General features: G+C 37.8%; 1 protein-coding gene across 4 annotated transcripts in view; it reads right to left on the bottom strand.

The window, feature by feature from the left end:
* Nucleotides 1-14627: 14627 nt before the first annotated feature.
* Nucleotides 14628-16670, bottom strand: part of LOC106082109 (zinc finger protein 154) — a 115040-nt gene continuing 112997 nt past the window's right edge. For 2 of the 4 annotated variants that reach the window (XM_013244443.2, XM_013244442.2), the window contains exon 9: nt 14628-15526. In XM_013244443.2, coding sequence (XP_013099897.1) covers nt 15171-15526 — 356 coding nt within the window. In that variant the 3' untranslated portion in view covers nt 14628-15170. The remainder of the gene's footprint in view (nt 15527-16670) is intronic. The other 2 variants (XM_013244444.2, XM_059366615.1) reach the window with 1 other exon arrangement.

Consider the following 16670-nt stretch of genomic DNA (forward strand, 5'->3'; position numbering starts at 1 on the left):
CGTTTTGGTATGACTTCCAAGAAGTGTACCAAGTATGGCTAAATCGGTTGATAACCTAAAATAGCTGCTATATAAACCGATCTCCCAATTTGACTCTCTGAGCCACTGGAGGTCGAAATTATTGGGTTGCCCAAAAAGTAATTGCGGATTTTTTAAAAGAAAGTAAATGCATTTTTAATAAAACTTAAAATGAACTTTAATCAAATATACTTTTTTTATATTTTTTTCTAAAGCAAGCTAAAAGTAACAGCTGATAACTGACAGAAGAAAGAATGCAATTACAGAGTCACAAGCTGTGAAAAAATTTGTCAACGCCGACTATATGAAAAATCCGCAATTACTTTTTGGGCAACCCAATATTACTCGATTTGCCTGAAATTTTGGAGATGATGTTTTTCTACGAATTCTAAAAGCCAGTACAACTACGGTTCATAGCTTTTATTGTAAAAGTCATTCAAAGAACTTGACAAATGCGATCCAGGGTGGAGGGTATATAAGATTCGGCATGTCCGAATTTAGCACGCTTTTACGTGTTATAAATATATTGGAGGCCACCGTGGAGCAGAGGTTAGTATCTCCGCATATGACGCCGAACGCCTGGGTTCAAATCAAACAGCAGAAAAAATCTATCAGTGGTGGCGACATTTGTAAGGTATCCAGCTATGTTAAAACTTCTCTAAGAAAGTTGTCGTTGAGAGGCCTTATCTTACATAGCAATGGCCTTATCTTCCATAGCAAAAGAAGATGAGATAAGAGAAAGCTGTTCAAAAGTTTGTATAAAACTACGGAGAACTAGCATACCTTTTTAAGAGGAGAAAATTATGGAAACTCGATGAAAAGACCACGTGGAGAAAGACATCTCGAGACTATATGTCAGACATTGGAGAAGGTGCCCAGAAGATCTTGGCTCTTGGAAATTCATCCTACATACGGCTGGTGGGACAAAAACTCTGCAATTGCCATCTAAGTAAGTAAATAATATAACTTCGCCTTTAACCTACCACCTTAGGCCTTCTACAAGGCCGGACAGGACATCATTTCCGCTTCTGGGATATTTAAATTTTCATAAACAAATTATATGCATATATCACTTCACTTCCATATATCACAAAGAACTTAATATCCTCGAAAAAGAACACCAAGAGAATGGGGAACAATATCACAATAAGGTGGTGTTATTGGCGCGAGTTCTCTTTTGTCTGGAACCTTAGAAGAGGGCGTTTGATATGGAAATGATCCCAATAACCAAATGGCAAACAAAGTCTTTCATTGTTATTTGTATTTTTTGTGTTTTTGGTTTTCTCCCTCGATTTATTTATTTAATTTTTTTTTTTCATTATGAAAGAATAAATGAAGGCATATCCTGGCTAATGGATGTTGATGACTGTTGATTGTGGCCCATGTGAGTGCAAGTGTGATGGGGTAGTAAAAGTCATTACAAACATGATGACAATGACAATTTGTGGTGAATGGAGTTTTTTCGAGCCACTAAAGAGGCTAAGAATTTTACAAAAGCCAACAAAAGTGATGGCTGAGATTGATGTATGGGAGAGCTATAACCACTGATATGATAATGAGATTGTAAGCAGTGTTTTTTTTTTAAATCTGTAGGGGCTGATTTTTAATTGTTCTTTGAAAAAGTGTTCAGTAAGCGTGGGAAGTTTTTTTGTGATCGTGCAATCCAATCGAGGGTGTCATCTATTTCATATCTTCACTTTTTTTTCTTGAATGCGTTAAAGAGGTCATGTGAAATGGCAAATTCAAGTTGTCATAATATGGAAGGGACATGCAAACGTTCATTGTCCCTTATTCAGCAATTGCATGTAAAAGGAACAATTTTAACAGAATTCAGTTAAAAACAAAAATTTTTCCTAGAAACAAAATTTTGAAAAAATCTTTTATATAAAAATCAATTTGTGTGTTCCTTTTAGACTCAAAAATCGCTGAACCGATTTTTTTTTAAATTTTCACAAATGGTGCATAATAATCCCGTTGTGAAAATAGGGTACTACATTTTTTGATATCTGAAGGGCGGAGGACCCTCCTCCTTAGCCTAATTTTCAGAAACGCCAGATCTCGGACATGGGTGGTGCGATTTAAGCGAAACTTTGTGTGCTCTCTTAAAGTAACCTAAAAACAAAAATTTTGTATCCAAATGGGATGGAATGGGGTACCTAGGGGGGGCCGCCCCAAACCCTGCCAAATATGTAAATATTGGCCAATCACGACAATATGGGACTCAAATGAAAGATATTTAAGAGTAGAAAACGTATCTGATATCCAATTGTCGGACCAAGTGTTTGGGGGGACCAACCCAACCCCCAAAACACCCCTAAATCGGACATATATACCGACCATGGCAATATGAGACTCAAATGAAAGGTATTTGCAAGTAGAATACGAATTTGATACCCAAATCTGGGACCAATCTTCTGGGAATCAATCTCTTCCCCAAAACACCCCCCTAACAGGTCTTATTTACAGATAATGGCAATATGGGACTCAAATAAAAGGTATTTGGGTGGAGAATTCCAAACTGATATCCAAATGTGGGACAAGTGTTTGGGGCGTCGCCACTCCACAAAATACCCCCAAAAGAGGACAAATTTACTACCATATAAATATGGGGCTCAAATTAAAAGTCTTTGGGGCACGAATCTGATATTAATATTCGGGAAAAAGTTTCTATGGGGCCACCCCATCTCCATAAAACCTTGCAAATAGGACGTTTTTGCTAACCATTGCAATATCGGGCTCAATTTTGAAGTATTTTAGAATAGAACAAGAATCTGATATATTTGTTCAAGGCCAAGTCACTGAGTGGCCGCCACATCCCCCAAATCGGACTTGTTTGCCGACTATGGAAATATGGGGCTCAAATGAAAGGTATTTAAGTGTAGATCACGAATGTGATTAGCAAACCTATTTGATATCCAATTATGAGGCCAATGATATTTGAGAGTAGAGCAACATGCTGGTATATTCTCAAGGCTAAGTGTTTGGAGGCCACAGTAGCGAAGAGGTTAGCATGTCCGCCTATGACGCTGAACGCCTGGGTTCGAATTCTGGCGAGACCATCAATAAAATTTTCAGCGATGGTTTTTCTCTCCTAATGCTGGCAACATTTGTGAGGTACTATGCCATGTAAAACTTCTCTCCAAAGAGATGTCGCACTGCGGCAGGCCGTTCGGACTCGGCTATAGAAAGGAGCTTAAAACTTGAATCGGACAGCACTCATTGATATGTAAGAAGTTTGCCCCTGTTCCTTAGTGGATTGTTCATGGGCAAAATTTGCATTTGCAAGTCCATAGTGATGGGACTGGTTAATATCCGCAACCTCTTTTCAACCTTACCTAACAAAATATTCTGGGAAAATTCAATTTAGACCAAAAACTTTTTATACCCAACACCATAGGATTCCGTTTGTAACACCTCGAAATATTCGTCTAAGACACCATATAGTATATATATTCTTGATCGTCTCCGTCTGTCCGTCTGTGGAAATCACGATAGCGGGCGAACACGTGAAGCTACCCGCTTGATTGTAGGTCGTTGATACTTTATATTGATGTAGGTCGTTGGGGATTGCAAATGGGTCATATGGTTCAGATTTGCATAAAGCCCCCTTATAAACCGATATCCCAATTTGACTTCTCAAGCACCTGGAAGCCGCAATTTTTGTCCGATTTGGCTGAAATTTTGCACATAGTATTCTGTTATGACTCCCAACAACTGTGCGTAGTACGGTCCAAATCGGTCTATAACCAGATATAGCTCCAATTTTTTAGCCGATTCCATGGTGGTGGATACCCAAGTTTCGGGCCAGCCGAACTAAGCACGCTTTTAATTGTTTTTAATAATATTTTACAAAATTTTTTGTCGTGATTTTTCAAACATATTTCAACTTGAGATCATATTTAATGCCTTCTATTCATGGGGAGCAATAGAACAGCCTAGCAAAGAACTTATAAAAGTTAGCCAAGTGTGTGCTGTTGTCAAAACACTTTGACTGGTATGGTGGATCGTGTTTTCTGATATGCCATGTAACTTCATCAGCACTTTTGTCAAATTTATTAAGGTGCTCTACATACCCAACGACTATTGAGTACGATGTAGAGCACGCTTTTATTTTGAAACTGGATTCAATAAAATTTTAACAAAAATGTCTATGAAAATAAAATGTTGATAAAATTTCCAAAACACTTCATGCCAAATTTCAGCCAAATCGGACGAAAATGGCGGCTTCCAGGGGCTCAAGAAGTCAAATCGGGAGATCGGTTTATATAGGAGCTCTATCTAAATCTGAACCGATATGACCCATTTGCAACCCCCAGTTTATTTAGTATCTGTGCGAAATTTCAAGCGGCTAGCTTTACGCGTTCAACCTCTATCGTGATTTCGACAGACGGACGGACAAACCGACATGGCTATATCGACTCAGAATATTTCGAGGTGTTGCGAACGGAATGACTAGATTAGTATACCCCCATCCTATGGTGGTGGGTATAAAAATGAAATTGTTGCTCTTTGTTTGTTTGTGTGTTTGTCTATTCCTTACAGACTCAGAAACGGCTGAACCGATTTTTACGAAACTGTTACAGATGGTAGAGCTTGACCCCCGATGAAAATAGGGTACTATACATTTATTTGATAACCGAAAGGAGGGGGAATCCTCCCCCTTACCACCATTTTCAAAAACGTCAGATCTCGGAGATGGGTGCACGGAAATTTTGTATGCCGCCGTATGGTAGCCCAAAAACATGAAATTTGTATAAAATTTTGAGGTCAAATAACATGGGGGGACGCCCCATCCCGAAACCCACCCAAACGGACCTGTTTATCGATTGGCTCAATATGAGTATCAAATGAAATGTATTTAAGAGTAGAGTTCGAACTTGGCATTAAAATGTCACCCTAATTGTCGGGGAGTTCCCCCACCCCCAAAAACCCAACAGGACACTTTTACCGCCTTGGTCAATATGGGTATCAAATGAGAGGTATTTAAGAGTAGAGTACGTACTTGGCACAAAACTGTCATCTCAAGTTTCGGAAGGATTCCCCACCTCCAAAAAACTCCACCCAACTGGGCACTTTTACCGCTCTGGGCGATGTGGGTATCAAATAAAAGGTATTTAAAATCTGAGGGCCCTCCCCACCCCCCAAAAACCACCCAGCAGGACAAATTTACCGATTGGGACAATATGGATATCAAATGATAGGTATTCAAAAGTGGAGTAAAATGCAGGTGTAAATTTTTATTCCTTGGTGTCTGAGGCGACCCCCTCCCCTATGCACCATAGTGTAGGACATATTTTTTGATTGGAACAATATAGATATCAAGTGAAAGGTATTTAAAAGTTGAGTACACATCTTTTATAAGAATTTGGCCCAATGTGTCTAAAATAAGAGAGTGAAAGAAGACGCAGCCGAGCGGGCCCTGTCCAGCTAGTTATATATAAAATTAAAAAAAAATAGTTTGACAAAATATTTTATATGATATCAGAAGGGGAGCGGACTCTCCCCCTTATGCCAAAAATTCCACCCAAAATCAAAAGTTGGCCGATAGACACAATATGGGTATCAAATGAAAGATATTGAAAAGTAGAATACGAATATGGTATTAAAATTTGGGTCAAAGAACCCAACGGGCCGCCCAAACCCCAAACCCCCCCAAACAGACATAATGGACGTTCATGTCAATATGGGGCTCAAATGAAAGGTATTCGGAAGTGGATTACAAATCTGGCATACAAAATCAGAACGAAGTATAGGCGGTCACCTAACCACACAAAAAAGCCCCAAATGGACATATGACACATCTTGACTATATGGGACTTGGTTTGTTTGTTTGTTCCGTAGAACCGAAATTGGCTGAACAGATTTTCTTAAAATTTTCATAGATTAGTCTGGAAGGAAACATAGGCTACATAATTTTTTGATATCGGATGGGGGCGGACCCTCCCCCTTAACTCAAAAACGCCACCCAAAACCAAATGTGGGCCGATAGACACAATATGGGTTTTAAATGAGGGGTATTGGAGACTAGAAAACGAATATCGTATCAAAATTTGGGTCCAAAACCCCAGCGGTCCGCCCCAACCCCAAAACTCCTCTAAACAGATATATTCAACATTCATATCAATATGGGACTCAAACGAAAAGTATTCGGCAGTAGAATACAAATATGGCACAAAAAATTAGGACCAAGTAATGAGAGGTCGGCTCACCCCCAAATACACCCAAATGGGCATATTAGCCGACCATGGCTTTATGAGACACAAATGAAAGGTATTTGGATGTAGATTACGAAAATGACATTAAAATTTGCGTTCAAGTCTAGGTAGCGCTTTTCCTCCTAAAAATATGTAAATTAACCCATTATGATAATATGGGACTCAAATAAAAGGTATTTGAGAGCAGGAAACGAATTTGATACCCAATTTTGGAGCCAAGTCTTTGGGGATATGCTCTATATAAACATAATAATGGATGCATGGTATCTCGGTACCATTGGGTACCTTAATACCCCATTTTGGAACCAAGTCTTTAAGTCTTTAGGGATACGCTCTATATAAACATAACCATTTATGGCATGGTACCTCGCAAATGTCTCCAACATAAAGAGGGGATAACCACCTCTTTATATTTTTTTCCGATGTACTTGCCAGGATTCAAACGCAGGCGTTCAGCGTCATAGGCAGACATAGGTTACAGTGACATGAATTTGATATCCACATTCAAGGTGAAGTGTCCCCACCCTAAAAAGATATTAGAGCGTTAAAGAAGGCGCAGCGGAGCGGATCCGGTTCGGCTAATTTTCTTAAAAAAAAAAAATTCTTTTTAAGAAAACTTTTAAAATATTAGCTTGAAATTTCAAACAGAATTTTCACAAAAATTTCTTTAGAAACTAAATTTTGAGAAAATATTTTCTTTAAAAATTATATTCTAGCACAATTTCCTTCACAATTAAAATGTTGCCAAATTATCTTTAGAAATAAAATATTCTTCCATTTGATTGGTTTTGATTTTGATTTGTTCTAGTTGTTATCTTTCTTCTCAAACATTTCCTATGAATCGACCAATGGGCTGACTTTTGGTTACCGCCCCTTGGGTGGAGTTACGTCGAAACATTTGATCTGATAAAGAAACCCAAGTGATAAGAGTTTTGGCCTAATAATGGCAACGAATTTCCATTAAAATAAATATTTGGTGATAACGATAAGAGTTTGTCGCTAGAAGAATGAATAAACGCATACTTCAGTGAATAGCGAGAAAATGATAAGAACGCTTTTTCTAACCCAATTACGTGCCACCTTAATCGGGAACTTATTTGAATCGACTGGATGGGTTGAATTAGAAACAGGGGAGTGGCTTTGCATTTGAATTGCTGATAGAAGAAACCCAAATCGATTGAGCACTGCAAATAAATGGAAATAAAATCAATAACTATAGTTTTTTTTTTAATTAAAAACATTTTAGGGAAAATTTCATTTTTGTAGAAAATGTTCTTAAAATTGTTTTCTTTGGTGGAAAAATTTTATTTCGGTAGATGAATTAAAAAAAAAGACTAATCAAAATGTTATTTCTATAAAAAAAAATTCTATACAAAATTTTGTTATATTATTTTTATTAAAATTACATTTGTATAAAAAGTTTTGTGAAATTTTTTTCGACATTTTTCTATGAAAAATTTTCTCTAAAAAATAATGGATACGAATTGTTATTCTATTGGAGCTATATCAAGTTCTAGTCCGATTCGGACCATTAATGGATAGATTGTTGAAAAACGTAGCAGAAGTCATTGGGTAATATTTCAGTCCATTCTGATAAGAATTGCAACTTGTATGGGTTCAAGAAGCATAATCGGGTTTATATGAGAGCTGTATTAGGTTATTTATCGGTACAGACCATATTGGACACGTATGTTGAAGGTCATGGGAGAAGCCGTTGTACAAAATATCATCCAAATCAAATAAGAATTGCGCCCTCTAGATGCTTAAGAAGTCAAGATCCCAGATAGGTTTATGTGGCAGCTATATCAGGTTACGTATCGATTTGAACCATACTAAGCACAGTTTCTAGAAATCATAACAAAACACTTCATGCAAAACTTCAGCCAAATCGGATAAAAATTGCGCCCTCTAGAGGCCTAAGAAGTCAAGATCCCAGATCGGATCGGTTTATATGGCAGTTATATCAGGTTATAGACCGATTTAAACCATACTTAACACACTTATAAGAAGTCATAATAGAATACTATATGAAAAAATTCAGCCAAATAGGATAAGTATTACGCCCTCTAGTGGCTCAAGAAGTCAAGATCCCAGATCGGTTTATATGGCAACTATATCAGATTATTTACCGATTCGAACCATATTTAGCATAGTTGGAAGTCATAACAAAACACCTCATGCAAAATTTCAGCCAAATCGGATGAAAATTGGGAACTTTTGTGGCTCAAGAAGTCAAGATCCCAGATCGGTTTATGTGGCAACTATATCAGGTTATAGACCGAATTAAACCATACTTAGCGCACTTTTAAGAAATCATAATAGAACACTATATGAAAAAATTCAGCCAAATAGGATAAGTATTACGCCCTCTAGTGGCTCAAGAAGTCAAGATCGGTTTATATGGCAACTACTTCAGGTTATTTACTATTTAAACCATATTTAGGCATAGTAGTTGGAAGTCATAACAAAACACCTCATGCAAAATTTCAGTCACATCGGATGGGTATTGGGAACTTTTGTGGCTCAAGAAGTCAAGAGCCAAGACCGGTATATATGGCAAAACGTGAACCGATATGGCCAATTTACAATTCCAACCGACCTACACCAATAATACTCCTTAGAAAGTTACTTGGCCAGCAACTGTACCAAGTACCGACGAAATCGGTCAAGAACCAGACATAGCTCCTATATAACCCGATTTCCCGATTTGACTTCTTGAGCCCCTGGAAGCCGCACTTGTTATCCGATTTGGCTGAGATTATGCGCATAGTGTTCTGATATGATTTTCAACAACTGTGCTAAGTACGGTCCAAATCGGTCTATAATCTGATATAGCTCCCATATAAACCGAATTTCTGATTTGACTTATTGATCCACTGGAAGCCTCAATTTTCATCCAATTAGGCTGAAATTCGCATGTGGTGTTCTTTTATGATTTTCAGCAACTGTGCGAAGTACCGTCGAAAAAGGTCAAGAACCTGATATAGCTCCCATATAAACCGATCTCCCGATTTGACTTCTTGAGCCCTAGAAGTCTCAATTTTCATCCGATTTAGCTGAAATTTTGCACATCGTGTTCTGTTATGGCTTCCTACAACTGTGCTAAGTACGGTCCATATCGGTCAAGAACCTGATATAGCTCCCATATAAACCGATCTCCCGATTTGACATCTTGAGCCCCTAGAAGTCTCAATTTTCATTTGATTCGGCTAAAAATTTGCACATAATGTTCTGTTTTGACTTCAGACAACTGAGTTAAGTACGGTTTGAATCGGTCTATAACCTGATATAGCTCCCATGTAAACCGATCTCCCGATTTAACTTCCTGAGCTTCGGGAGCCGCAATTTTTATCCGATTTGGCTGAAATTGAGCATGTAGTGTTGTGTTATGGTTCCTTACAACTGTGCTAAGTACGGTCCAAATCCGTCAAGACATGATATAGCTCCCATATAAACCGGTCGCCCGATTTGATGTCTTGAGCCCTTACAAGCCGCGACTTTTATCCGATTTGGCTGAAATTTTATGTTATGACTCTCTACAACTGTGCCAAGTTCGGTCCAAATCGGTCTGACGGACATTCTTTCTGTGGCAAATTACACTTTTTGCCACATAGAGAATGTCTGTCATTACACAAAAATACATGCATTGGGAAAAAGTATAGCTAATAGACAGGGTTGTCGAGCGTGGTTAATGTGGTAATTGTATCATAGATGCGTTTTCGCTATACGATTCAAATACAAGCCATCACACTTAATATGGTTGAAGAGTCTTCTAACCAAAGACGAAACGCGCCCCATAGTGGTTGGTGTGTGTTGCTATCTTTGGCTTTCCTTTTCCATTTGCATCTCCGTTCGTTGAGCTCCTCTCGAAAGAGAAACAAACAAAAATTAAAAATTTCCAACATTAAATTCTAAATTTCTTATTTGCCTTAATGGAATCTTAAAACATAATCGCATTATTAACCCTTTAACAGCGTGACAACAAATTAATCCCTCCCTTGTAACAACAAAAACTACATTACAGTGGAAAAGAAGCACACTTTATTAAGCCTTTCCTTTATTCCGGTTCTACTCATGGGGATTTAATATACAATTGAAGAACAGAACAAATTTCCCCTCCTACATTAACACAAAGACATTTTACAACTTCCGTCAGGAGATGACAAAAGAAAACGGACAAAATTTCGAAACACACACACATAAAACCTGAAAGAGAATGCAAGAGGTGGAAAGAAGATGTCTTTAAAAAAACTGAAGAAGAACAAATCATTTCCTATGCCGACAAACGACAATGTCCGGAAAGGCTAGCTGCCAGAAAGAAGAAAACCACTTTTTTATATGCTCAGAAAAACTTCACAGAGAATTGGAACACAAAAGATTGATTTTCCGACAAAATACATATAAAAATCAATAAGGGAAGCTAAAAAAAACTGACATGAAGACGAAGAAGACAGACAACCTCCCAACCAGCTACAATTGATTTTAAGACATAATGCTGACTTGCAGATCATTTTAAGATTTATGAGTAAAGAGTCGAACACTATGAAGGACATATTAGGTATTTGGGTGTAGAGTATGAATCTAATATGAAAAATATGTGGGGCCTACCACCCGTAAAAGCCATCGAGCAAACAGGTCTTCCTATCAGAGATTATAGTACGTTGCAGTAGAGTAGGAATTTCATAACATCAAGTTGGTCCAACTGTCCGAGGTCATATCCCAACCCATTAAATATCTTCAAACGAAAATGTAGATGGCTCAAGACACTATGGGATCCAAATAAAAGTTGTGTGGAAGTGAAATATGAATATAACATCCAAAATTGAGCGGAAGTGTCTAGAGAGCTATTCACCTTAAAAAAAAACCCTTGAGCTGTCTGAAAGCCAAATACCGAACTTTAGTAAAAGAAAAGTTAGGAAGCAAAGTATGTCAGAGCAGGATCACCTTAAAAATCATCCGAGATAAATATTGTACAATTTTGATTGATTTTTCGAAAGATTTTGATTGAAGAGGTTGCGAACGATGCTGTAATAGGGAACAAGGGGCCTAATCACTCCAGGACATTAAAAATGTTTTTTAATGTTATTAAAAACAAGTGTTTTCTGGTAAGCTGCCCCGCGCAGGCAGCAGAGATACATTTCAGACTAAAACAAGTAAAAAGACGTTAAGTTCGGCCGGCCCGAACTTTGGTTACCCACCACCTCGAGAATATATGTAAACCACCTTTCATTATAATCCGATGAAAAATGCAGAATTTATCGAAATATGGTTCGATTTGGACCCAATTCGACACAGATATTGAGAGATCTAATTAGTAAAAGTCGTTGTTAAATTTTGGACAATATAGGTTTTTTGGTAGCCCTATCGAAATATAGACCGATCTGAACCATATACGACACGAATGTCGAAAAGCGAAATCGGATTATGAATGTGCTTTTTATGGGGCCAAGACTTCAAATCGTGAGATCGGTCTATATGGCAGCTATTTCCAAATCTGGACTGATCTAAGCCAAATGGAAGGGGGATGTCAAAGAGCCTAACACAACTCACTGTCCCAAATTTCGGCGACAACGGACAATAAATGCGCATTTTACGGGCCTAAGACCTTAAATCGAGAGTTCGGTCTATATGACAGCTACATCCAAATCTGGACCGATCTGTGCCATATTGCAGAAGTGTGTCGAGGGACTTATCTTAACATCGGACAATAAATGCGCCTTATGGGGGGCCAAGACCATAAATCGAGAGATCGGTCTATATGGCAGCTATATCTGGACCGATCTGTGCCATATTGCAGAAAGATGTTGAGGGGCCCAACACAACTCACTGTCCCAAATTTCGGCGACATCGTATAATAAATGCGCCTTTTATGGGCCTAAGACCTTAAATCGAGGGATCGGTCTATATGGAAGCTATATCCAAAGCTGGACAGATCTGTGCCATATTGCAGAAAGATGTTGAGGGGCCCAACACAACTCACTGTCCTAAATTTTCTGCAAAATCGGATAATAAATGTGGCTTTTATGGACCCAAAACCTTAAATCGAGGGATCGGTCTATATGGCAGCTATATCCAAATCTGGACCGAACTGATCCACATTGAAGAGATGTCGACTGGCCTAACACAACTCTCTGTCCCGAATTTCAGTAAAATCATATAATAAATGTGGCTTTTATAGGTCTAAGACCCTAAATCTTCGGATCGGTCTATATGGGGGCTATTTGTTGTGGACACCATGATTAACAGTAGCACATCCAGCCAACTCCTCAAATACAAACAGCATACCTATGTCAAGGGAAGGTCGGTGGAGACTGCCCTGCACGAGGTTGTGCATTAAATAGAAGAATCCTTCGATGCCAAAACGTACACACTGACGGCATGTATTGACATCGAGGGGCCTTTTAACAATGTGCGGACCGACACATTGATCCAATCCTTAGACGAGTACCGGGTGGACTCGGTCCTTAGAGACTGGATAACCCATATGCTAAGGAGCAGGTGGATAAATTTATGGGACACACAAACATAAATATAGGGGAGAAAGTGGCACAAGGCACGACATTTTATCGCCTCTCCTATGGGGACCACCATAAAAGACCTAAAAGTGTCCTATAGGGTGGTGTTTTTTGGGGTGGGGACACTCCAAAAAATGTAATACCCTATTTTCACCAAACTCTACCATCTATGAAAATTGCATGAAAATCGTTTTAGCGGTTTTTATACCCACCACCATAGGATGGAGGTATACTAACCTAGTCATTCCGTTCGGAACACCTCGAAATATTTGTCTAAGACCCCATAAAGTATTTAATTTTCTTGATCGTCTCACCGTTTGAGTCGATCTAGCCATGTCCGTCTGTCGAAACTACTATAGCGGGCGAACGCGTAAAGCTAGCCGCTTAAAATTTTGCACAGATACTTAATATTAGTGGAGATCGTTGGGGAGGCCACCGTAGCGCAGAGAGACCATCAGAAAAAGCAACATTTGTTAGGTACTATGCCATGAAAACTTCTCTCCAAAGAGGTGTCGCACTGCGGCACGCCGTTCGGACTCGGCTATAAAAAGGTGGCCCCTTATCATTGAGCTTAAACTTAAATCGGACTGCACTCATTGATATGTGAGAAGTTTGCCCCTGTTCCTTAGTGGAATGTTCATGGGCAAATTTTGATTTGATTTGATCGTTGGGAATTGCAAATAGGTCATATCGGTTCAGATTTAGATATAGCTCCCATATAAACCGATCTCCGGATTAGATTTCTTGAGCCCTTACAAGCCGCAATTCCTGTCCGATTTGGCTGAAATTTCCCATGTAGTGTTCTGTTATGATATCCAACAACTGTGCCAAGTACGATCCAAATCGGTCAAGACCATGATATAGCTCCCATATAATCAAAGACCATGATATAGCTCCCATATAAACCGATCTCCCGATTTTACTTCTTGAGTCCTTACAAGCCGCAATTTTTTCCGATTTGGCTGAAATTTTGCATGTAGTGTTTTGTTATGACTTCCAACAACAGTGCCAAGGACGGTCCAAATCGGTCTATAACCTGATTTTTAAGCAATTTTAAGCAGAATCCATGGCGGTGGGTTCCCAAGATTCGGCCCGACCGAACTTGGCACGCTTTTACTTGTTTTATATAAAATTCGTACTCTGCTCCTGAATGCCTTTCATTTCAGTTCAATATTGCAACGATAGGTCCACACTAGGTCGTATTTTTGGGGTAAGGGGGAGGGTCCGCTCCCCCTTCCGATATCATCAAATTGTATAGGCTATACCTCCTTCCTGACCATATTCGTAATCTACTTCAGAATACCTTTTATTCGAGTCCCATATGGTCATTATCGTCCAATAAACCTATTTTGGGAGGCTTTTTGGGGTCGGGCTGCCCTCCAGTTTCTTAGATACAACCTTTGATATCAAATTGGTCAAACTTTTTTTTTGGTGGCACTTTTGGGGTAAGTGCCAGCGAGTGTAATCCTCTGCGTCTCATAGGGACGCCGAAAGTCGCATTTGTCCCCTTGCTATTTCCTCTCCGAATTCGCCTTGTTTTTTCTCATTCGGCATCTTAATATAGGATCTTTTAATGAAGGATGAAACCAAAATCAAAAAATATTTTTTTTATATTATTTCTTTAATTATAAATTTATTTAAAAAAATTTCGAAGATATGTTATACATCTAAAAAATTTTTGTTTATATTATAAACTATTTAAACTTACATTTTTAATTTAATTATACTTTTGTCACTAATTTTTTCAGATTTTTCTTATAGTTTTTCACTATTGTTTTTTTTTTTTTGTGTTGTTTCGCTTTTGCTTTTGCTTAAGAACAACAAAATAATTAAAACAATAAAAAATTCTTTTTTTGTTTTACAAAGACAAAGAAATTAAAAATTGTTAAAAAAAAAACGTTAGTACAATACATTATACAATCTTACAAATTTAAATTAATTATTACATTGCATATATTCAATCATTCATTCATATATATATATTCAAGGAAGAACAGAATTCCATAAAAATGTAAAGTTTTACATCTAAAAACCTATGCAGGGTTTTCTTTTTGTAAAGGGAGCACTCACATTCGTCGTTCTGGGGTGAGGGATTTAAAAGAAAACAAAAAAAAATAAAAAAAAAAACATTCTATGCTAATCTTTTTTTAAAATTCTTCTTCTTCTTGTTTTTCAGCTGCTTCTTGCTTTTCTTATTCTTCTTCTTCTTTTTTTCAGCTGATTTTCTTCTTCTTCTTCTTAATAATAATAATTAGAGAATAGTTAAAAACGTTTGCTTTAACTGAGAAGACGACAACAACGACGACGACGTTGCTCATTATGATGTTGGTGATGACTACGACGACGCCACTCCGTATCACCGTTCCAAGTGGGGAAAGGGCAATGCTGTTAATGCTGGCACAGGAAACGGCAGAAAGGGATTTTATTTGATCTGCGTATTGGGTATGTAGCGCACCTTCACCTGATTGCCCTGCAACAACTGCTGCTGGGCACTCAGTTGCTGTTGTTCCTGCTGCTGGGCCTGTTGTTGCTGCTGTAGGGCGTGTTGCTGCGCCTGCTGTTGGACGTGTTGCAACAACTGTTGCTGGGCCTGCTGTTGGGCCTGCTGTTGTTGCTGCTGCTGTTGCAGATGCTGATTGATTTGCTGGGGTATCGATAGGCCGCTGACATTGCTCAAAACGCTCTGATTATAAGGCAGAACATCGTTGATGTCGACTTTGATCAATGAGGGTATGTTCAAAGCGTTAACCTTGGATTTATTTTTGGGAGGACGACCACCTATGAAAAAGGATGCATTTGAACAAGGGGAGAGAGAGAGAGAGCGTGAATCAAGTGAGAAGTGGGGGGCCAAGGGTACAGAAAAAAAAAAACAATTTTTTGTTTTAAGATTTCGAAGGGATATGTTTTGCAGTTTGTTTGACGGGGTAAGGTTTCAAAAGCATTGATGTTAAGGAGGAGGGGGTAATTAAAAAAGACACACAGCACAAAAAAGGGTTACAAAAACATTTAAATCGAAGGGGTCACGGAGGAAACTTAAAGAGGAACAAAGGGGGTTTATTCAGAAAATCATGAAGAAAGGAAAATAGTAAAAAAAAATAAAAACATAAATTAAAATTTTGAAAAAAAAACTAAATAAAAAATTCGGCGCTTTAAAATTCTTAAATAACTTTAAGGCATTAAAATTAATTTTAAAAAATAAAAAAAATTAAATAATAGAAAAAAATTAATAGAAACAAAAATTGAATAATTAAAATAAAATTATACAAAAATTAAAAAACAAAAAAAAACAACAAAAATAAATTTGAAATAAAATAAAAAATAATATAAAATAAATTATAAAAATAAATTATAAAAAAAATTATAAAAAAATATAACAACAAAAACAAAAATAAATTATACAAAAACAAAAAATAAAATATAAGTTAAAAATTAACCTCGTCTCGAAGGAGAAACAAACGAAAAAAATGTGAAATTAAATGATCTTTGTCCTAACAGACAAAAAAAGACTTGAAAATAAAAATTCGGCAGAGCCCGGCCCAAATTCGAACCTAGACACAGGGAGCAACAGCGAAAGCCGTTGCCGTTGTCTAGCGTTCGAAGCCATCCATACAACTTCCGAAAGATACACAAATGACAAATGTTTGCCATGGAAGCTATGTAGTCGTGTAGAAAATAAGTCCATAACTACAAAGAAAAAACAAGTAAAAAGGCGTTAATTTCGGCCGGGCCGAACTTTGGATACCCATCACCTCGGTTATATATGTAAACCACCTTTCGTCAAAATCCGGTTAAAATGCATACCTTATGCCCCATTGCAACTATATCGAATTTTGTTCCGATTTGGACCAAATACTAATACGAAGAGCCTAACACAACTCACTGTCCCAAATTTTGGCGACATCGGACAATAAATGCCTCTTTT

Source organism: Stomoxys calcitrans, chromosome 4 (assembly GCF_963082655.1).
Source record: "Stomoxys calcitrans chromosome 4, idStoCalc2.1, whole genome shotgun sequence".
NCBI classification, from domain to species: domain Eukaryota; kingdom Metazoa; phylum Arthropoda; class Insecta; order Diptera; family Muscidae; genus Stomoxys; species Stomoxys calcitrans.